Source organism: Corylus avellana, chromosome ca5 (assembly GCF_901000735.1).
Source record: "Corylus avellana chromosome ca5, CavTom2PMs-1.0".
NCBI lineage: Eukaryota > Viridiplantae > Streptophyta > Magnoliopsida > Fagales > Betulaceae > Corylus > Corylus avellana.
In genome coordinates this window covers 1,911,553-1,933,747 of record NC_081545.1, presented here as the reverse complement: position 1 = coordinate 1,933,747, position 22,195 = coordinate 1,911,553, and the positions used below count along the sequence as shown (strand labels likewise).

The 22,195-nt window shown below is 35.2% G+C and overlaps 3 protein-coding genes across 3 annotated transcripts; all 3 read right to left on the bottom strand.

Moving 5' to 3' along the window:
• Nucleotides 1-5,985: 5,985 nt before the first annotated feature.
• Nucleotides 5,986-8,212, bottom strand: LOC132182709 (exopolygalacturonase-like). The gene is made up of 4 exons (XM_059596028.1): nt 8,053-8,212; nt 7,598-7,906; nt 6,844-7,359; nt 5,986-6,387 (listed from the first exon to the last, which is right to left on the bottom strand). The coding sequence occupies exons 1-4, from the start codon at nt 8,173-8,175 to the stop codon at nt 6,133-6,135; spliced, it is 1,203 nt and encodes a 400-aa protein (XP_059452011.1). The 5' UTR covers nt 8,176-8,212; the 3' UTR covers nt 5,986-6,132.
• A 982-nt stretch (nt 8,213-9,194) lies between these two features.
• LOC132180682 (exopolygalacturonase-like) lies at nt 9,195-13,235 on the bottom strand. Its single transcript, XM_059593586.1, has 7 exons — nt 13,110-13,235; nt 12,693-13,001; nt 11,950-12,465; nt 11,388-11,634; nt 10,119-10,395; nt 9,329-9,568; nt 9,195-9,252 (listed from the first exon to the last, which is right to left on the bottom strand). The coding sequence occupies exons 1-7, from the start codon at nt 13,233-13,235 to the stop codon at nt 9,195-9,197; spliced, it is 1,773 nt and encodes a 590-aa protein (XP_059449569.1).
• Nucleotides 13,236-19,217: 5,982 nt separating this feature from the next.
• LOC132180681 (exopolygalacturonase-like) lies at nt 19,218-21,813 on the bottom strand. Its single transcript, XM_059593584.1, has 4 exons — nt 21,685-21,813; nt 21,270-21,578; nt 20,032-20,547; nt 19,218-19,460 (listed from the first exon to the last, which is right to left on the bottom strand). The coding sequence occupies exons 1-4, from the start codon at nt 21,811-21,813 to the stop codon at nt 19,218-19,220; spliced, it is 1,197 nt and encodes a 398-aa protein (XP_059449567.1).
• Between the last annotated feature and the right edge of the window lie 382 nt (nt 21,814-22,195).

The window sequence follows — 22,195 nt, the reverse complement described above, 5'->3', positions numbered from 1 at the left end:
CATTCCTGCAAACTTTCAGCTCAATCGGACCACAAACGCCTATCGATCGGAGCTGTTGATCAAGACTGGACAGCATTTTCAAAATGTTGTTTCACCCATGTCCGGACATGCCTTCCTCGGGTCCGGACCTCATTTCCAGAAACTCAAATTTTGCTCCGCAAAGCCATGTCCGGACAGCCCATTAACATGTCCGGACATCCCGTAAGTTTTAGGCCCAAAAACGTGATTTTAAGTGGGTTAGGTCTAGGGTTTTGTCGGGGGTATATATACATCATTATAGAAGAGAGAAGTACGAATTTTTACCCCCAGAGAGTTCGTCGGAGGCTGTGCTAAGAGAGATCATATGTGGTGAGCGTTAAATTGAATCTCTTAGAGTTTTAGTTATTCCTTTGATAAATCTACGGTTGAGAAGTCTATCGGAAGGGTCTGGTAAAGGAGAATCACGTTGAAGAAGATTGTGAGCAAGGAGACGAGTTGTAGGCTTGTCGATCTTACAGAGCCAAGGTCTTGCAAAGGGTTGTAAGTGTTCCTAGTGTCTGTAATCTCTGGATAATCTTTTGATAGTGATTTCCTGGGTTTGGCTGCCCCTGAGAGGTTTTACTTTTAGATCGGTTTCTAAAAGATTTCCTCTTCGTAACCAAAATATCTGTGTTTGCATCTTTATTGCTTTATATATTTTGGGTGATTGAATTGTTTATTGCTTCATAGTATTAATTCCGCATAAATTGTGATAAACAAGTTTTTGGAGTCAGCATAGCGTTTGTCAATTGGTATCAGAGCGGGTTCATTTCGTGAAGGATTAAACTCCTGAGTGTAGATCATTGACTTCCTTTTGCCATGAATACCTCTCAGTTTAGTTTCATTAATTCTGATGATGAGATTGATGTTCAAGAGTTGTATAATGATTTTAAAGTAGTGTTCAAAGCCTATAACAAGGTTTCCAGTAAACTTAAAGATGCTATGCATGATAAAGAGTCATTGGCTAATGAATTGTCTGAATCACATGTCCTAATTGACTCTTTGAAATCTGATAAAGAATCTTTGGCGAATGATTTGTCTAAATCACATATCTTGATTGATTCTTTGAAATCTGAGATTTCTGTGCTTGTTGAAAAATCTTTATCACTTGAGAATGAATTGAATGTTTCTAAGGAACTCTTACAAAATTTCTCTAGTGATAATTTGAAAAGTTTTCTTTGTACTGAAGAATTTGTTCCTAACAAGCCTAGTATGGTTGTTGATAATGCTGGTGCATCTACTTCACATGCTTCTAATGAGTCCTTGAATGCTGAGCCTGTGAATGTTAAAGAAACCAAGGTTAATTTTTCTAAGACTCCTTCAGTTAAACAAACTCAAGGTAAGTTTGTTCCTACATGCCATCATTGTGGGATTGTTGGTCACATTAGACCAAACTGTTAGAAATTCAAAGCTGCTCCTAAGAAAGAAAATCATGCAGCTGCTCCGACTCTCCATGGTAAGAAAGGTAAGAAAATTTATGTTGAGCGTCATGCATCTTACCTTAAGCCTAGAGCCATGCATCCTCATAGAAAATTACCTTGTAAAAGGTTTGTGCCCACTTGTCATCATTGTGGAAAGGTTGGTCATATTCGACCAAAGTGTTTTGATTTGAAATCCTATAAGCATAAAAGTGAAAATTCCTATTCTACGAAAGAAAGTGAGGGTTTGGTCATAATGATGAGAGAAGTGCTATCTAGGCTAGATAAGTTTGAGCAAAATCATAAGTCTAGACCTAAGACTTCTCAAGTGTGGGTTAGGAAGGATGATACCATTCACCCATTGAGGGGGAGTGGTAGTGATCTCACCTAAAGTTAGGTGAGTCAATAACATGCCTAGGATTGATTGTTTTGCTTATTTTATAATATCCTAGAGCATGTTGTTGTTTTTTTTTTTTTTTTTTTTGTTACACTTTTTGTGAAGAGTGTATACATGGTTGTTTTGAGATTCTTGTTTTGAGGCATATTCATACAGGATTTTTCAAGAAATTCATATATCATGATCTTTGAAAGGCTTATAGATGAGATGTTGTGTGCGGACCACCAAGATTTTTGTCTACTTGCTAATCAAATGTTCATGAATGTGTAATGTCTTGTGAAGACCTAGAAGTAGTTATTAAGCCAAATCATTATTTTGTAGTGGGACCTATAAGATGTGATGAAAGTTTAATGCTAAAGGACATTCATGTCTTGCCTGTTGTAATCTCAATTCAAGCATGTTGTTTTGTTTTGCATTGCATTTTTGTTTGTTTTGCATTTGTTTTCGTTTGTGTGCATTTCTTTTGTGAAAAATTTTAGAGGAAATTTCAGAAAGTCCCCCTGAACTTCCAGCCAATTTGAAAAACCCCCCCCTGAATTTTCAAAACTCTAATTTAGGCCCCCTGAACTTTGGTTTTCTCTCACTTTGGACCCTTTTAACATTAAACTACGTCGTTTTGTATCCTAAAATTAAACACCTACCCAGCCCAAAAACGACGTAGTTTAATGTTAAAAAGGTCCAAAGTGAGAGAAAACCAAAGTTCAGGGGGCTTAAATGAGAGTTTTGGAAATTCAGGGGGGGTTTTTCAAATTGGCTGGAAGTTCAGGGGGGCTTTTTGAAGTTTTCCCAAAATTTTAAAAAGACAAAAATATGTTACTTTGATTGTTTTCTTTTCTTTCTTTTGTCTTATGCACCTAGATAGTCCATTAATTTCTCATGTTGTTTTTTATAGATTTAATTCATTGCGTCTTGGAATGTTCTTAATATGCATGAGATGAAAATTTGTGTCAATGGACTTGTTTTTGTGGTTACCTAAAGCCTGAGCTTATGTGGTACATTTTGCCTATGTTTTATTTCTTGTGCACATTTAAGCTTAAATTGAGGTTTTGTTTCAATTTATTTGTGAGGTCTGTTAGGTAACCATATGAGGTTTTTGACTAGTAATATTTTTCAAATTGGCCATATGCTAGTTGAACCTAGGGCTTAAAAATTCCTGCTTTCTCTTTTGTGATAAGCACCAAAAGTTTAAGGACACTTTCTCAAAGAGAAAAATAAGTAAAATGGTGAAACAAATAAATTCAAAAGATCATATTCCAAAAGGAATTTATTTCACTGTGTTAAACTTGTGCAAAATATTTTACAAAGAGAAATGTATAGGATGAGAGTGGCTAGGCCCTAGTATGATAATGTTTGACTTTTGATTTGATATACTTGTCAAAACCTCATGGTGGTGAAACTTTCTCCTCATTTTGTAAGTTGACCATTTTTCTCTTTGAATGGCTTATACACACACACACACACCAAATAAGCATTGGTTAAATGGAACATTGTGTCTTTTGCTTGAGCTAAGCAATATGAGTTCCTTGCCATTGTTAATCTCATGTATATTTTGCATATTTTGAGCATGTTTGGGATATTCATTGTTGTAATACATGAGTTATTGATGTGTATATCATGTGTGTTCATTTGACTTTTGAGGCGGAGAAACATGTTTTGCATTTTCAGTTTCTTGTTGTTAATTGAGGCATACATTGAGGGGGAGTTTTGCTGATGTTTCTTTGTGATCATGCATTCTACGTCAGTTTTTTTTTCTTGAGTTTTATTTGTCTTCTTGTTCCACATATGCCTTGATGTATTTTGTGAAGTGTTTTAGGAAACATGAAGACCTTTTGTCATTCTGTGACAAATAGGGGGAGTAAATATGAGGAGATGATGGGATTAGCTCGGCATTTTGGTTTTGTCACTGAATTGCCAAAGGGGGAGTTTGTTAGTTGTTGTGTTGGCTTAATTCAGTTTCAAAATGCAAAGGCTACTGTTCATGGGCTCAAACATTGATATAGAATGCTCAGAATCCAATCTCCACCATTCATAATGTATATTCATGTGTTATGAACGTCCCTGCAAAATTTCAGCTCAATCGGACCACAAACGCCTATCGATCGGAGCTGTTGATCAAGATTGGACAGCATTTTCAGAATGCTGTTTCACCCATGTCCGGACATGCCTTCCCCGGGTCCGGACCTCATTTCCATAAACTCAAATTTTGCTCCGCAAAGCCATGTCCAGACACCCCGTAAGTTTTAGGCCCAAAAATGTGATTTTAAGTGGGTTAGGTCTAGGGTTTTGTCGGGGGTATATATACATCATTATAGAAGAGAGAGGTACAAATTTTTACCTCCAGAGAGTTCGTCGGAGGTTGTGCTAAGAGAGATCATATGTGGTGAGCGTTAAATTGAATCTCTTAGAGTTTTAATTATTCATTTGATAAATCTATAGTTGAGAAGTCTATTGGAAAGGCCCGGTAAAGGAGAATCACGTTGAAGAAGATTGTGAGCAAGGAGACGAGTTGTAGGCTTGTCGATCTTACAGAGCCAAGGTCTTGTAAAGAGTTGTAAGTGTTCCTAGTGTCTGTAATCTCTGGATAATATTTTGATAGTGATTTCCTGGGTTTGGCTGCCCAGGAAAGGTTTTACTTTTAGATCGGTTTCTAAAAGGTTTCATCTTCGTAACCAAAATATCTGTGTTTGCATCTTTATTGCTTTATATATTTTGAGTGATTGAATTGTTTATTGCTTCATAGTATTAATTTCGCATAAATTGTGATAAACAAGTTTTTGGAGTCAGCATAGCATTTTTCAAGTAACATTTCTTTACCTTTCAAACTATGTTACAATTAGGATTATCAATTCTTGAAACGATTTATGAACCCAATATGCATGAATTCAACACGATATTAATTAGGGAGTTAGGGTTGAAGGAATTGACCAATTTAAATAAATAGTTTGGATTAATGAAGGAATCAACATGACAAAAACAAAAACAAAAACATTAAGATTGATACTCAAGCATTTTATTTCATAACAAAAACAAATTGCTGGTTCTGCAGTATACAAACTAGCTAGCTAGCTAGCAACTTAAACTTTCTTCTTAAGAGTTTAGGATAAACTTTCTTATTAACTAAAGGTATTTTCTCAAATTTCGTGGTTGTAGAGCTTCAGAAGGACTTCATGGGGGAATCCTACGATCCAAGTGAGTAAATTGACACTCATACTTAATATTATTTTCTTTTGTCATAACTTGATTATTTCATGTATCAAATAACATATTAATTTAGTGATCCCAAGGTGTAGCTCAATCGGCTGGAGACCACACTTCATGAAGTGAAAGTCACTAGATCCAATACTCCTCCTCACTTTTCCTTCCTTTATGTGGACATATAAAAAAAAATGTTTACAAGTCACAAGAAATTCATTTTAGATTAATGTGAACTCTATTTTGTGAAAATAAGTAATGAGTTAGCATAGTACTAGTATTAGACCAAAAGTCTTAAGTTCGAATAATTAATTGATTTAATTATGATTTCATATCAGCTCAACTTTTTGGATACGAGGTGATTTGACATTCTTTTTTGTTCTTAAAATTAAGGGGTAACTTACTAAAAACCCTTGAACTTCTATCTGATTTGACAAACCCCTCCAAACTTCAAAATATTTCAATTTGGTCTCCTGAACTTTCAATTGCAATCAATTTGGACCCCTCGGTCAAATTTTAAATGTTAAAAGTGCGACAATGACGTTTATACCCTTGATTTTTTTTATAAAATTCCAAATTTACCATTAATTTCAAATTAAAAATTTTTTTAAAAAAAAATATTAAGAAAAAAACACAAGGTAGCCCAACAGTGGGTCACCTTGTGACCTTTATTTTTTTATTTTTTTTTTTCAATTTTTTCTTTTTTAATAAAAAGAAAATTGAAGAGTAATTTTGTCTTTTTAAGGGTTTTAACAACAAAAATTGATGGAGGGGGTTCAAATTGATTGAAATTGAAAGTTCATGAGTCTAAATTGAGAAGTTTTGAAGTTTGGGGAGGTTTCTCAAATCGGGTGGTAATTCAAGGGTCTTTAGTGAAGTTACCCCTAAAATTAAAGTTCAAAAACATTAACAAATAACTCAAAACATAAAGTATAGCTCCACAAACCGAAATTATTATTATATTCTATGTCCAATCATAACACTTTTTTAAATAAAAACAAAAAAGCACACTTGATCAGGACAAACGAAATAGGACTATTGATGACGTTTACATTTGCATGTGTCCTTTGAATATGATCAAACTTCCAAGCATATATAATTAGCAACTTAAACTTTCTTCTTAAGAGTTGTGATGGCGCAAGCAGGAGGATTCTGGTAGCCACCGATGAGGGGATTGTTGACATTAACACATCGGGAAGTAGCAGGGCCATCTTTTCCATTGTATTTGAGGTTTATGTCACGAAGCTCCAAATTACGACATGGTAGTGCCGCACTACAAATGATCTCCACAGCTTCTTTAGTCCTAGAAGTTCCATTTATGCTCTTGAAGATAACTTTGCTGATCTTGATATTAGAAGGAAGCTAAAAGATAACCAAGAAAAAATCACCGAAAATATGGTATTAGTGACATTTCTTGACCTTGAAAACGAAACTATAATTAGGAACAATAATTTTCAACATGCTCACGATTAAGAACATACCAGGATAAGGTTGAAGGGTCTAAGTCATTAAATTAAATTGGTTGATTTAGGGTTAACCTATATAGTCTGATACTAATATATACTTCGACACAACTTGAACTCGACATGAAACACATATAAAGGCTAGCAATTTATGACATGACTCGTGAATTCAACATGAACCTAATAGAAAATTAACAAAAGGGTTTGACCCATTTAATTAAAATGGTCGAGTAAGGGTTGCCCTATATAGTCTTATACTCGTGCATCGATAGGATTCGAACCCACACATTAACACAAATTGCCACCCATAGCTTTAATAACATGAAACATAATCAATGTGATATTAAATACGAACCTGTGATTTGCATTGATTCCATGGGCAGTACCCTTGGTCTATGAGGATAGGATTGTCGACGTTATTCATGACAATGTTCTCAAAACGCATATCAGTGGCAATACCAGGATAAGATTGAGGCCATGTTTTGATTCTCACACCAGTTTGTGTGTTTGTGAGAGTGCAGCCAATAACTCTTACCCCAGACACAGGCTGCTCATTCTTGTACTTACCAAGACTTCCTACGCTGATACCATGGCCAGGTCCACAGATGACTCCCTTGATAAGTATATCTCGAGAGCCGTCACCGAGGGAGATACAATCATCACCGGTTGAAATCTTTGAATTAATCACCTTAATATTGGTTGAACGTCCGATGTGAATTCCATCTGTGTTGGGGCTGTTATGAGGTGCTATGATGGTAACATGGTCAAATGTAAGATTTTGGGACCCAAAGACATTGATGTGGAATTGTTTGCTGTTTTTTGATGTTATGTCTCGAACTATTGAATTGGTGACGAAGTCGAACCTGAGGCTCTGTAGATTTTGGAAAGCATAAGCACCATAAAATTGTCATTCATTTTAGGTAATGCTTAAACAAATAGTGGCAATTGTACATTAATAATGTTTGCTTTCAAACTGGGCTGGACTAAATTCCTTGGACATAGTCTACTAATAGACCATGGGATCCTTAAAACATGTTGTAGATTTCCTGCAACCTAATTTAAAGAAAAACTTTATTTACCGGACATACATAAGGTAGAGTTAAACTTACAATGGGAAGATGGACACAATAGCTATTTTTCGAACAACCACTTCTACCCCAAGCAGTTTGTCCTTGGCCATCAAAATCTCCCTTGCCTGACACAGTTAAGTGGTCGATTTTTCCAAAACTGATCCAACAATCCCCCTTGAAGTATTTTGGGTCACCTGGGGATTGGATGCTGCCTAGAACATTAAACTCTATAGGACCCTTGCATGGGCCAAGAAAATTTATTGTGCCCACCCTGTATGTTGCTGTTGGAACTAAAACTTTACTCGAGCCTTGATATGCACATGCATCATTCCAAGCTCTTGTCACAGCCTAAACACAAAATGAATGATGAAAGTGATTTTTAGCAAGCAATTATGATAAAAATATGTGGAAAATGAAACATCATGAGGTAAATAATGTTTCCCCAACATACATTTTCGTGATCATGAAAGGAATATGGCATATTGCATGCATACCTTGGTGATATCACTATTAGGCTTTGCTCCATAATTTCTCACATCAAAGACATGAGTTGCATTGGCGGTGGATACTAACATTAATAGCAATGATATTGTCACAACATTCAATTCTAAACCCATATTTACACTTATGTTCTTCTGAATTTTTTCAGGTAAATATTGGGTTTAGAAGAATGGTGAATATCCTGTTTTGTTTTGAGCCATTTATAATGCAATTCACAGAAGCTCAACACCACTAACATTTCTAAGCAATTGCTACCCATCATTGTTCAATGTCTTTAAGTGGTGTTAAGATTTTTGCTTTTACTTAATTAATTTTTTTTTTCTTCCTATTATTAGTCTTCTTGCATTCTTTACATCCTTTTTGTGGTAAGTTAAATAAAGGCTAGGGAAAGTTTAAGCAGTTTTTCAATCATTACCCTGAAGTTAAAAATTTGTAATGTTCGGTTTCCTAAGTTTCAGCCCTTTGACTTTCATTGGTATTTTTTTGTTAAAAATACCAATGTTGGCCACTCATTAGAGTGGAATGACAATCATTTAGTTGATTTAATTGTAAATAATAGTAACCAATGACAAATCATGAGATGACAAAAAGAAGACCACTCCTTTTTGAAGGAGTTATGATTTGCCCCCATCAACTTGAAGGGAATCATTGGATTTAATTTTAAATAATTGTAACCAATAACAAATAATGATATGACAGAAGGAAGACCACACATTTTTGGAGGAGTTATGCTTGGCCCCATCGACGTGAAGGGTCAATGCATCCACGTCATCAATTTTTTCCTTAACTTGAAACCTATCAAGTTTATCAACAAGATGAATCTCCTTCGGATGCCTCCCATCCCCTAATAGAAATCACAATGCACAAGTGTCACTGAAGTCCAAGAACCTTTTGAACTTGAGCATAGGACCTGGTTTAAACAGGACAGGCCACTATGCTTCCCTACTAGTCCTATTTGCCACACAACATTCTTTGATGACTTTTTCTCTCTTTGGACACATTTGCACCATTTAGCCTTCTTTCCCTTAAGCAATTCTGTTGATTCCTAAGCTTTACCTTTCTATAATGATTTCACCTCTTTTGGCATATCATTCTGAATAGACGATGAGTCTCCACTACCACATGTTAGAGCTTTCTATAATGAATCCACCTGTTTCGGCATATCATTCTGAACAGACGATGACTCTCCACTACTACATGTGAGAGCATAAGAAACCATGTCTTTAAATACATACCTCTCTGGAGCTTTTTGATCACATTTCTTTTTACCTCTTGCTAAAGAGTAAGGCTCTTCTTGGTGCTGTGAGTCTTGAAGATTTTTCATCATCATATATGTCAGTGAGTGGACGATGATATACAATCTCCACCTCCACGACCTGTTTCCCTTTGTGGCTTTCAGTCGATGCTTCATCCTCGCATTTTCTTAACATATAGCCCTCATCAAACACCACGTCTTTGCTAAAAATATTCTTCTTTGAGAGTAGATTAGATAGCCTATAGCCTTTAACACTAGATTCCAAACAAAGACAAATACATTTTCTTGACTTTGAATCTAATTTCGACCACTCTCCACTTTGCACTTGAGCGTATATCGGACAAACAAATATTCTCAACGTAGAATAATCAACTAATTTACCTAATCATACTTCCTCTGGAACCTTGAAATTAATTGCTGTGGATGGAGATCGATTGGTGACGAAGCATGCATAATTAACTAACTCAGCGCAAAAACTCTTTGACAATCCTACATTTAACCTCATACATTTTGCCATTTTGAGCGCTGTTATGTTCACCCTTTTAACAACTCTGTTTTACTATGGAGTCCATCTAACTGTGAGGTGATGAGTAATGCCTTATATTTTATAGAATTCTAAGAATGTAGTGTCCTTATACTCGAAACCATTATTAGATCTCAGATACTGCACTTTTCTTCTAGTATGATTTTTCTCTTGTGCCTTCCACTACTTGAAGATGGTGAAAACTCCTAACTTGTGATCCATAAAACAAACCCATACTTTTCTTGAAAAATCATCAATAAAACTGACTAAATAATGTGCACCTTTGTTTGATGGCACCGCCACTGGTCTCCAAACATGTAAGTTGAACATAGTCGAGAACATCCTTGCTTGTATGGGATGTCACCTTAAAGCTGACTCTTTGTTGCTTCCCATACACACAATATTTGTAGAAACCCAATTTACATGACTTTGCATATTTCAAAAAATTCATTTTGTGAAGCTCAAACATACTGCGCTCGCCTAAATGACTAAGCTGCATATGCCACGAAACAGTATTATCATTATTTGGTTCTTCCGAGATGGACACTGTACCTCCACCTGTAATTGCATCATCGAATAACTTATACAAATTGCCAATTTTCTCACCCTTTCATTATCACCATAGCACTTTTAGTTATTTTTCATAACCATTTTTGGCTTAATAACCATACCCCAAAGAATCCAGTGCCTAATGAAATCAAATTTTTCTTAAAGTCTAGAATATATCTGATATTAGTAAGTATCTTGACAACCCTATCACAAGAGAGAGAGAGAGAGAGAGAGGAACACCCGAGTAATGATATAAAGTCTGATGTATCTTTTAAAATTACAATTAAATTTGAGATGATTATTATTGAATTTTGATCTATTGGTGATTTTAAAAGCTATATCACAGTTGAAAGGACTTAAGGAGAACTCTAGTCCTCCTTATATTATTACTCGGAACACCCAATTGTAATTTGTCATGTTTGGTAGATTAATTGATTAATTAGCCCCTTCACTTGGTCTAATGAGCCTCGAACAATTGGACCCCACGCAGCACTCTCAATTTGACGTTTGGTGGTTAAACTTTATTATGATATAATGTTAAATGATCGAATCACAAATCTCAAATGATAAGGTGATTTGGACCCTAGAAACCATTCAGCAAAAACGAAATGGGTTATTGGTCTCATTTGTGAACGACTTTATTTTATGTTCTCAAGTCAAAGATATTAACAAATAATATATTAGTCACCACACAGAAAACTGCTTTTCCACATGCACCAAAAAAAAAAAAAACACCCTTATTTATGGACTGACTCAATTTAGGATAAAGTATCCCAAAACACATTTTTCAGTTTTATTACAAGGAAAAGTACTAAAATATGAGTATATTGATGATGTTTACATTTGTATCTGCCTGTCTCTTTTCAATATGATCAAATTTCCAAGCATAACCTTAATTCCTGTAAACTAAAGTATCATATCTCTTGGGGTACTTTATTTAATAGCTCAGAAAATGAAAGGTGCTTTATTTCTTGTCTACGCAAACTAGCCAACAACTTAACCTTTCTTGTTGAGAGTTGTGAGGGTGCAAGCAGGAGGATTCTGGTGGCCACCGATGATGGGATTGACATGAACACATCGGGACGTAGCAGGGCCATCTTTTCCTTTGTATTTGAGGTCTATGTCACGAAGCCCCACATTCTGGCATGGTAGTGCCTTACTGCAAATAATCTGGACAGCGTCTTTAGTCCGAGAAGTACCACTTATGTTCTTGAAGATAACCTTGCTAATCCTGATCTTAGAAGGATTCTTTAAAAATCCAAGAAAAAATCACCAAAGTATGGTATCAGTAATATTTCTATACCTTGAAAACTAGGCTACAATTCGGATTGTCAATTTTTGAAATGACTCAACCCAACACGACCTCTAAGTCTGACACAAACCCATCATGAAATTAACCAATTATAGTTAAAGAGTAGTATGACACGTTTAAATAAATGGGTCGGGTTAAGGTTAACCACTCTTATAGTTATATCTTGGCTTAACTCGAATTCGGCACGTAAACACAAATTGACACCCATAGCTATATAACATGAAACTTGATCAATGTGATGTTGTAGGTACCTGTGATCTGCACTGATTCCATGGGCAGTACCCTTGGTCTATGAGGATTGGATTGTCGACGTTACGCATGATAATGTTCTCAAAATGAATATCAGAGGCAGATCCAAGATACGAATCAGGCCATGTTTTGATTCTCACGCCCGTCTGTGTGCTTGTAAGAGTGCATCCAATAACTCTAACCCCAGACACAGGCTGTTCATTCTGGTACTTACCAAGACTTCCTATGCTAATTCCATGACCAGGTCCACAAATTACACCTTGGATAAGTATATCCCGGCTGCCATCACCGAGGGAGATGCAATCATCACCAGTTGAAATCTTTGAATTAATCACATTAATCATGGTTGAACGTCCAATGTGAATCCCATCAGTATTCGGGCTATTTTTAGGTGCTTTGATGGTAACATGGTCGAATGTAAGATTTTGGCACCCGAAGACGTTGATGTGGAATTGTTTGCTGTTATATGATGTTATGTCCCGAACTATTGAATTGGTGACGAAGTCGAACCTAAGGCTCTGTTGATTTATGAAAGCATAAGCACCACAAAATTGTCACCCTTTTAGATAACGTGTAAACAAACAACAACAATTGAATACAGATACAGTGTTTCTCCAAACTAGGCTGAAGAAAATTCTTTCAACTTTGTCTGAACATCGAATATTTTAAACACATGTCAACTAAATAGACTAGTTTGGAGGAAAGCTTTATCCATTGTACACAACTAAGGTAGAATTAAACTTACAATGGGAAGATGGACGCAGTAGCTATTTTTCGAACAACCACTTCTACCCCAAGCAGTTCCTCCTTGGCCGTCAAAATTTCCAGTGCCTGATACAGTTAAGTGGTCGATATGTTCAAAACCGATCCAACAATCCCCCTTGAAGTATTTGGGATCTCCTGGAGAATGTATGCTTCCTAGAACATTAAACTCTATAGGACCCTTGCAAGGGCCAAGAAAATTTACTGTGCCCACCCTGTATATTGTTGTTGGAACCACAACTTTACTTGAACCTGGATATGCACATGCATCTTTCCAAGCTCGTGTCACAGCCTAAAGACAAAATGAACAATGAAATTGTGATTTTTAGCATGCAATATTTATGAGAAAACATATTTAATTTACATCATAGTTAAGCAGAAAGGAATTGTGCTTGCATACCTTGGTGATGTCAAAATTAGGCTTTGCTCCATAATTTCTCACATCAAAGACACGAGTTGCAGCATTGGTAGTGGATACTAACATTAATAGCAATGATATTGTCACAACATTCAATTCTAAACCCATATTTACACTTATTTTCTTCTTAATTTGCTTAGTGTAAATATTGGGTTTAGAATAAGAATGATGAATATCCCATTTTCTTTTGATCCATTTATAGTGCAATGCAAAAGCTCAGCACCATTAAAATTTGTAACCGATTTCTGCCCGTCATTGTGCAGTTTCTTTGAGAGTCTAGTTGTAAGATTTTAGTTTTAATTGAATTTTTCCTATTATTAGTCTTCTCTTGCATGCTTCGTGCCATTGATATAACAGTTTACTGCTATATGTTTTCCTAATTTAAAAATCAAAAAGTACTGACATTTGTCCTTCAATTATTTTCTTGTTGAGAGAATATTAATCTAAAAAGGCTATCTCTGTATTGAGAGAATATTCATATTTTTACCCGTAGAAGATGGCTAGGGAATTTTTAACCCAAACTAAAGATATACAATTATGCAAAGCCACTTACCAACAGGTTCGGGCTCAGCTCGGATAAACTTAATTTGATCTTGGTTTATTTAATAAATGAGCTTACTATGAATAAAAAATTATGTTTAATTCTAAAACGATACATACTCGTATAAACTCAATTAATGATTGTCAACACAGATTGTATAAGCTCCACTCTACTCATTAGCTTGTTAATATAAGTATGTATATTAATTATTAAGTAAGGAGTATTTTTTTTGTAATACTTATTACTTAATAAGTATCATTTAAACATTTCTGCTTGCTTTGAGGATGGATTGTATTTTTCCAACTCTTCTTCATCCCATTCTCCTAATGGTTTGTACCTTGTTTAGATATATAGAGCCCCCATGCTCCTATTGTAGAGCTAGAACTACTGCTATCGTGGACAAAAAAAAAATTAATTAATTAAAATAAATTTTTCTATGGTAGCAACTTGAACAATGCATACCAGAGCAGTGCCCAATACAATGGCAAACCCATCATATGAAATAGGTTCTTCAACTTTTTGAAGGATTTATTACATGTATAAATATAGCACGGTAAAAATAAACAATATAAAGATAAAGGGACAACTACTTTGCCTTATATAATTATTGTATTTTTAAAATTTTGTTAAAGAGACTCTTAAGATATAATCTATTTAGTTATTTAATAAATATTCTAGCGACCATGGTTATCTTAATAATTTACCTGATAAAGAAAAAAGGAATTTCAAGTTGATTCACTATTGCTCATGATCTTCTCCTTTATGGTCTACCCATCGTCAGTTACAGCAAATTGGAAGAATTTTGTTTTTTATGTGCTAGAAACACTTACGATTCAATGAGCATACAATATGGAGTAACCCTAGAAGTCACTTTTGTGTCCCTCTTGTATCACTCTAAGAATGACGTGGTTTTTAAAATCATTATTTGATCAAAATTCAATAATAATTAATCATAAGGCCAATGGTGAATTTAGAAGCCACATCATTCTTTGAGTGGCACAAAAATGACTTTTAGCATTACTCTTCAATATGACATGATGTAAGTTTTTCCATTTCCTATAAGGATGAATTTCTCTCAACAACAAACGTGTACCTTTTTTTTTTTTTTTTGTTGGTAAGATGCAAAGAGCGAAACTTTCATCCACACGAATTTAGTCGCCTTATCGGTATAAGAACATTGATGAAATAATTAAATTTATCTAATCTTATCAGCTTAAGTTTTTAAGATAAATCATAATTTAACATAGTATTCTTTTTTCTTTTTTTGAAAGAAATCATTACATTCTCATTAGAAACAACTCAAGGAGATGGAGCAACTTGCTCCATCGATAAAATATCGTTGATATAGTCATGTGGCTCAACAAGCCATTGTTGATCCATAACACTCGTCGTCACTACTTTGGATAGTGTATGTGCCGCACAGTTGCCTTCCCTTCGAACATAAGTCATCCGCCATTGGGGAAAAGACAAATCGAAGTTCGCGCTTAATATCTCCCACCAGGAGCTCCATTCTACTCCAATCCGTCACCGAGGAGTTTACCGCATTGACCACCACCTGCGCATCACCCACCCTCCAAATGAACCTGCCATAGCCCTAGGTCCTTACACATATGAATCGCCATCAGTGCAGCCTTAGCCTCAGCCACTAAAGGATCAAGGCACCCCAAAAGAGTTTTGCATTCCGCCGCTATCACTATCCCCTTCTCATCACGCACCAGCACCTAAAAGCCCATCCAGCCTTGTTTCTTCGCAATAGATGCATCCCAGGTCACCTTTTTCTAGTCAAGGAGAGGTGCACTCCATCATAATAGATGTGACGAAGCACTTAAGAACCTTCCTTAGCCCTATGTCCTTACACATATGAAACACCATCAGTGCTGCCCTAGCCTCAGCCACTGAAGGATCAAGGCACCCCAAAAGAGTTTTGCATTCCGCTGCTATCACTATCCCCTTCTTATCACGCACCAGCACCCCAAAACCCATCCAACCCTATTTCTTCGCAATAGATGCATCCCAGTTCACCTTTTTCTGGTCAGGGAGAGATGCACTCCATCATAATAGATGTGACGAAGCACCCAAGACTCGCTTTGTTTCCCCGACACTATTAGCTATAGAGAACTCTTCAATGGCTTGAGTGTTTGTTGTACTAGCACGTTAGGATGTACAAAAACGCCCCCATGCACTACGTCATTCCTCCTAAGCCAAATTTTTCTCACAATCCCTGAGCCAAATTTAACATGGTATTAGAATAAAAGTATTGAGTTTAAACCGTTTATTCGTCATTCACCTTCTATTTTAATTAAATAGGAAATAATCTATTTTAATTCATGCATTATCGTTAAATTCATCATTACCGATGTTCTAACAATACTAAGTTACGTTTAGGCCAAGAAGTTTTAAGGCTTGTTTGAGATTGCGTTTGAGTAGCCTAAAAGTGCTTTTAACAGTTAAAAAGTTCGTTTGAAGAAAAAAGTACTCATTTGGTAAAAAAAATTAAAATCGCTTTTAAGTGTCCAAAAAGCCTAAAAATAACCAAAAAGTACTTTTGGCAAAAGCTTAAAAATGAAACTTTTGCCAAAAAACTCTTTTTGACTTAAAAGTTCTATTTCTCAAACACAATCCCAAACAGGCTCTTAAGTGAATATTCTTTGAAGACTATTGAGGTAAGGGAATCACTAACCATTTCTAAATTTAATTTCATGGCATGATTTTAGTGTAAATGATCTTTAATTACTTTATGAAAAATGTTTAAGTTATCTTATTCTTATGCTTACATGAAACGATTGCGCTTAACTGAAATATTTTCATAAGAAAGTAATAAACTCGAAAAGTTATTTTATGTAAATCATCTTTTATGGGTACAATGCTTTACTTTCATGAATGTTCTAAATGAAAGATATTCCAATTCAAGGAACTTTATAATTTTGGAAAATTCCAAAATTAGGAAGGTTTTATTTATATAAGGAAATGTTTTCCATTATATAAAGTTCTAATTATAAAAAAGTATAGAAAAGTAAAACTCTCATGCACGTTGCCCGAAGACGTTTTAGGAGAAGTAAAAGAAAGGGATAAATGCAAAATTGGTCCATGTCGTTGGCCTAATTTACAAATCACTCCCTGTGGTTTAAAAATTAATTTATAGGTCCATAGGGTAGGCCAAAATAACATTTTACTCTCTGAACTCATTTTCCATTAAATGACTTAACATAAACCGTTACATTGCCACATCACACCCAATAAAAATAAGACGCGTGTTCTTTTTTATTTATGCTTTTAAAAAATGACAAATAAGTTTTTCCACATTATTTTGAGGCTCCAACACACACTTCACGTCAAATTAACTAAACATAATCCCTCTATATCCCCTGTGCCGCCATCGTCTTCATCTTCCCCAATGATCCTTGTCGTCGTATTCATCTTCGTCTTCATGTTGTCATCTCCATCTTCCCCATAGATTCTTGCGTCCATCTCCAAGTGAGCTATTGAGTTTCGTAGTACGACTGAAATCGCCGTCAGATAATCGCCGAAAATGTCATGACGGTAAGCCACCTTGCTTTGGAGCTTTTTTACTTTCACCTTGATTAATTGAGTCGTACTACGAAACTCAACAACTTACCAAGAGATAGACGTAAGAATCGGTGGGGAAGATGAAGACGACAGCATGAAGACGAAGATGAATACGACGGCAATAATTGTTGGGAAAGATGAAGATGATGGTGGCACAGAGGATATAGAGGGATTAGGTTTATTTAATTTGACGTGAAGTGCGTGTTGGAACCTCAAAATGACATGGAAAAACTTATTTGTTATTTTTTTAAAAGTATAAATAAAAAAGAACACGTGTCTTATTTTTATTGGGTGTAATATGACAATGTAACAGTTTTTGTTAAGTCATTTAATGAAAAATGAGTTCAGGGAGTAAAATGTTATTTTGGTCTACCCTATGGACCTATAAATTAATTTTTAAACCACAGGGAATGATTTGTAAATTAGGCCAACCACAGAGACCAATTTTGCATTTATCCCAAAAAGAAATGAGAAAAGTTTTATAAAATGAGGGCAACTGTGGGATGAGACAATTATTTTGGCCAAAGGGAATTCAGAGAAGACATAGCACAGTAATGACGCAAGAGATGGAAGCGCAACCCATTGAGAAGGACGTTAGAGGCTGTGGGGTCATCACTATGTTTTGCCACGCTCAGTGCACCTTGGTTAATTAGGTGGCCCATAATCATGCACCTCGCGGCGGCCACGAGCATGAGAAGGGGTCCTTCGTGATTACGCGCAACTCTAGTACTAGACGAGGCGGATCGAATTGTGTATGTGGGACATACAAGAAAAAGTTAAGATTGGTTATTTATACCTATATGTTCAAACGAAGTAAATCTGCTCTATGAGAGTGTTACAAAAAATGATTTGAATGAAAAAGAATTTATATCAAGGGTTAATTACATTTTTAGTACCTAGATTTTGACTTTTTTATTTATTTTTTCACCTACATTTCAAATTGTATCATAGAGGATACCTGACTTTTGGAAAATAGACTAACTTAGTAGTACCTCCATCACATTCTGTCAGTCCAAACTAACAGATTGCCACACAAAATGCCACATATTCTAAAAAATAAAAATAATTAAAAAAATAAACTGTATATATATATATTAAAAATTTTTGGGGTGGCATTTTTGGCTAATATTGGAGTTGGCCGAACCACTCCCAATTGCACAAGAGAGCAAAGAAATTAACAAAATGAGTCTTTCTTTGAAAGGCTAGCATTCAGAAAACAACGAAAAGCGTGGAAACTACACAGCAAGAAAAGAAAAGAAAAATGAAGAATTTGTTTCTCTAGGACGCTAATATGATTTCGGTGGTGTTTTTCTGCAAGATCGAAAGTCAGATCTTGATTTTTAATTTTCGTTCTTTGTGTTTTGTTAATGTTTAACACTTCGATTATGTAATTTATTTTTATGAACATGAGTAAAGCCTAGCATTTTTATTAGGTGTTCGATCTTGAGATTATTTTATTTGTTGTTCTTCATAAATTAATAATTGAATGTGAGGGATAATTTTAATTTGAAATTAATTTCACGAGAACAAATTTATTTTAATTTGTTATGATTTTTTGTTTATATCAAATGCTATTTTGGTTCAAATATATAATAAATCTTTAATTTATCTTGCGTTATATTATTAAAATAAATTATTAATTAAATCATATTCAATTTATTTTATTTTTTATGAGTGCTTTCTTGATTTTCTACTAAGTTGATCAGTTAATTATGTCTCAAGAATACGGTATATATAAAATGTTAGGTAGATCCTTAAAGGCTTAGTATTTTCTATTAATTTTCTCCAACGTCAATTTATTTATTTAGTTTATCCACTTCATTATGGAAAAACAACAAATCAAACAATTTATTTTTTCTAGCTGCATTATAATTTTATTTTAGCGTTTACAATTTATTGAGGATCGACCTCTTACTTACAAAAAATTTATTATTTGTTATATCCTGCACTTGATTTTTGCCTTCTTTGCCATCTCTTTCTTGTTAAAAAACAGTTCTGATAGTGCAAGGAGGAGGATTCTGGTAGCCACCAATGATGGGATTGACATTAACACATCGAGAAGTAGCAGGGCCATCTTTTCCATTATATCTGAGGTCTATGTCACGAAGCTCCACATTCTCACATGGTAGTGATGAACTACAAACAAGCACGACAGCGCTCTTTCTCGCAGAAGTGCCTCTTATGTTCTTGAAGCTAACATTGCTGATCTTCACCTTTGAAGGAATCTTAAGAAAAAGTAACCAAAGTATTGTATTAGTAATATTTCCTACGTGTCTAGCAAATTCGACACGAAATTAGTGAGCTAAGATTAAACGGTGTACCCATTTAATTAAACATGTTGGGTTATGGTTGACCTATATATATACTCTTATACTCATGCCTCGAGATGATTTGAACTCGACATGTGACATAAAGGCTATAAATTTTTTTATACGGACCATAAATCTAACACGAACCTAACATACAATCAGTGGATTATGGCGAAGGGGTTTGATCCGTTTATTTAAGCGGGCCGGGTTATAGTAACTTATATAGTCTAGATCTCATACTTATATTCAGTACTATTCAAACCTGGCAGAACAAGATCTTTTCCAGTTCATTTGAACTCGATAATATCCAATTAGTTATATGTGAGGGGTATTTTTGTCTTTTCACTTTTTGAAGGGATAAAAATACCTAAATATTCTCCAATTCATTTAAACCGAATAGAATCCTAATTCAAACCGGGGTGAACACAAATCTCCGCCCCTAGCTATAATAACATGAAACTTGATCGGTGTGATGTTAAGTACATACCTCTGGTTTGCACACATTCCATGGGCAGTAACCTTGGTCTACGATGATAGGAGCGTCAACATTATTTATGATAATGTTTTCAAAAAGAATATCAGAGGCAGATCCAGGATAAGAATCAGGCCATGTTTTGATTCTCACGCCATTCGATGTGTTTGTAAGATTACAACTAATAACTCTGACCCCAGACACAGGCTGTTCATTTTGGTACATACCAAGACTTCCAATGCTGATTCCATGTCCTGGTCCACAGTTTACCCCCTGAATAAGTATATCCCGGCTGCCATCACCGATGGAGACACAATCATCTCCAGTTGAAATCTGTGAATTAATCACATTAATCTTCGTTGAACGTCCAATGTGAATTCCATCCGTATTCGGGCTATTTTGAGGTGCTTTGATTGTAACATGGTCGAATGTAAGATTTTGGCACCCAAGAGCATGGATGTGGAATTGTTTGCTATTATACGATGATATGTCTCGGACAATTGAATTGGTGACGTAGTCGAACCTTATGCTCTGTTGATTTATGAAAGCACAATCACCAAAAATTGTCATTGATTACTTTCAGGCAATTTGTTAAAAAGTGGTGGCAATTGTACACAAATAAAGTTTTTCTTCAAATTAGGTTAAAGTAAATTGATTGGGATCCTCGGCAACACCCATCAAATTCCCCATCAATTTTTTTTTAAATCATGGCCATCCATTCTCAACCAACAACTAAAAATGGGCCACGTGTATCATTTAATATAAAATAATAAAATATTATTTAAAATTTAAAAATAAATATAAAATAAAATAAAATAAAAATTATTAAAAAAGATGGGGTGGTTTGGCCACCCCATTTTCCCCCTAAGGGTTTGCCGGCCACCCCAGCTCAGCCTAGGGTGTGGCTTCGACCACCACCATGGCTCAGCTGGGGTGGCCAGCCACCCCATATTTTTTTATTATTATTTTTATTTTGTTTTATATTTTATTTTTACAATTTAAATAATAACATATTATTTTTTTAATTCGTGAGACACGTGGCAGCTTGTAGACCCTTTGATGAGATTTAATGGCCAAAATTTCAAAAAAAATTGATGGGCAATTCCCCGGCTATTGTTGGGGGTCCCAATCCAAAGCAAATTCCTTTAAATCAATGTGAGAATTAAATATTCTAAAAATAGATGTAAGCCTAACAAACTAGTTTGGAAGAAAACCCTATATATTGAACACAACTAAGGTAGAATTAAACTTACAATGGGAAGATGGGCGCAGTAGCCATTTTTGGAACAACCATTTCTACTCCAAGCAGTTTCTCCTTCGCCATCAAAATATCCAGTGCCCGACACAATTAGGTAGTCGATACTTTGAAAGGCGATCCACCTATCCCCCTTGAAGTAATTGGGATCTCCTGGGGAATGTATGCTGCCTAGAACATTAAATTCTATTGGACTCTTGCAAGGACCCAAAAAAGTTATGTTGCCCACCCTATACATTGCTTCTGGAACTACAACTTTACTAGAGCCTGGATAGGCACATGCATCTTTCCAAGCTCTTGCCACAGCCTAAAGACAAAATGAATGATCATGGAAGTGATTTTTTTAGCCAGCAATAGTTCTGATAAACATATATTATATTTGCATGATCATAATTAAGGAGAATATGGCTTACCTCGGTGATATCAATATTAGGCTTTGCTCCATAATTTCTCACATCAAAGACTCGGGTTTGGGCATTAATGGCAGTGGTTAACAATATTAATAGCAATGATATTGTCGCAACATTCACTTCTAAACCCATATTTACACTTCTTTTATTCTTAATTTGCTTAGTGTAAATATTGGGTTTAGAAGAATGATGAATATTCCATTTTGTTTTGAGCCATTTATAGTGAAATACAGAAGCTCAGCACCATTGAAATTCCAAACTAATTTCTACAATTCTACCCATCATTGTACAGTTTCTTTGAGAGTCTAGTTGTAAGATTTTAGATTTAATTAGATTTTTTTTTTTCCCCTATTATTAGTCTTCTTGAATACTTCCTTCCATTGATAACAGTCTACATACTGCAATGTCCCCCTAACAAAAAAAACAAAAAAGTACTGACATTTGTCCGTAAATTATTTTCTTGTTGAGAGAATATTCATCTAAAAGGCTCCCTCCCTCGTTATTGAGAGAGTGT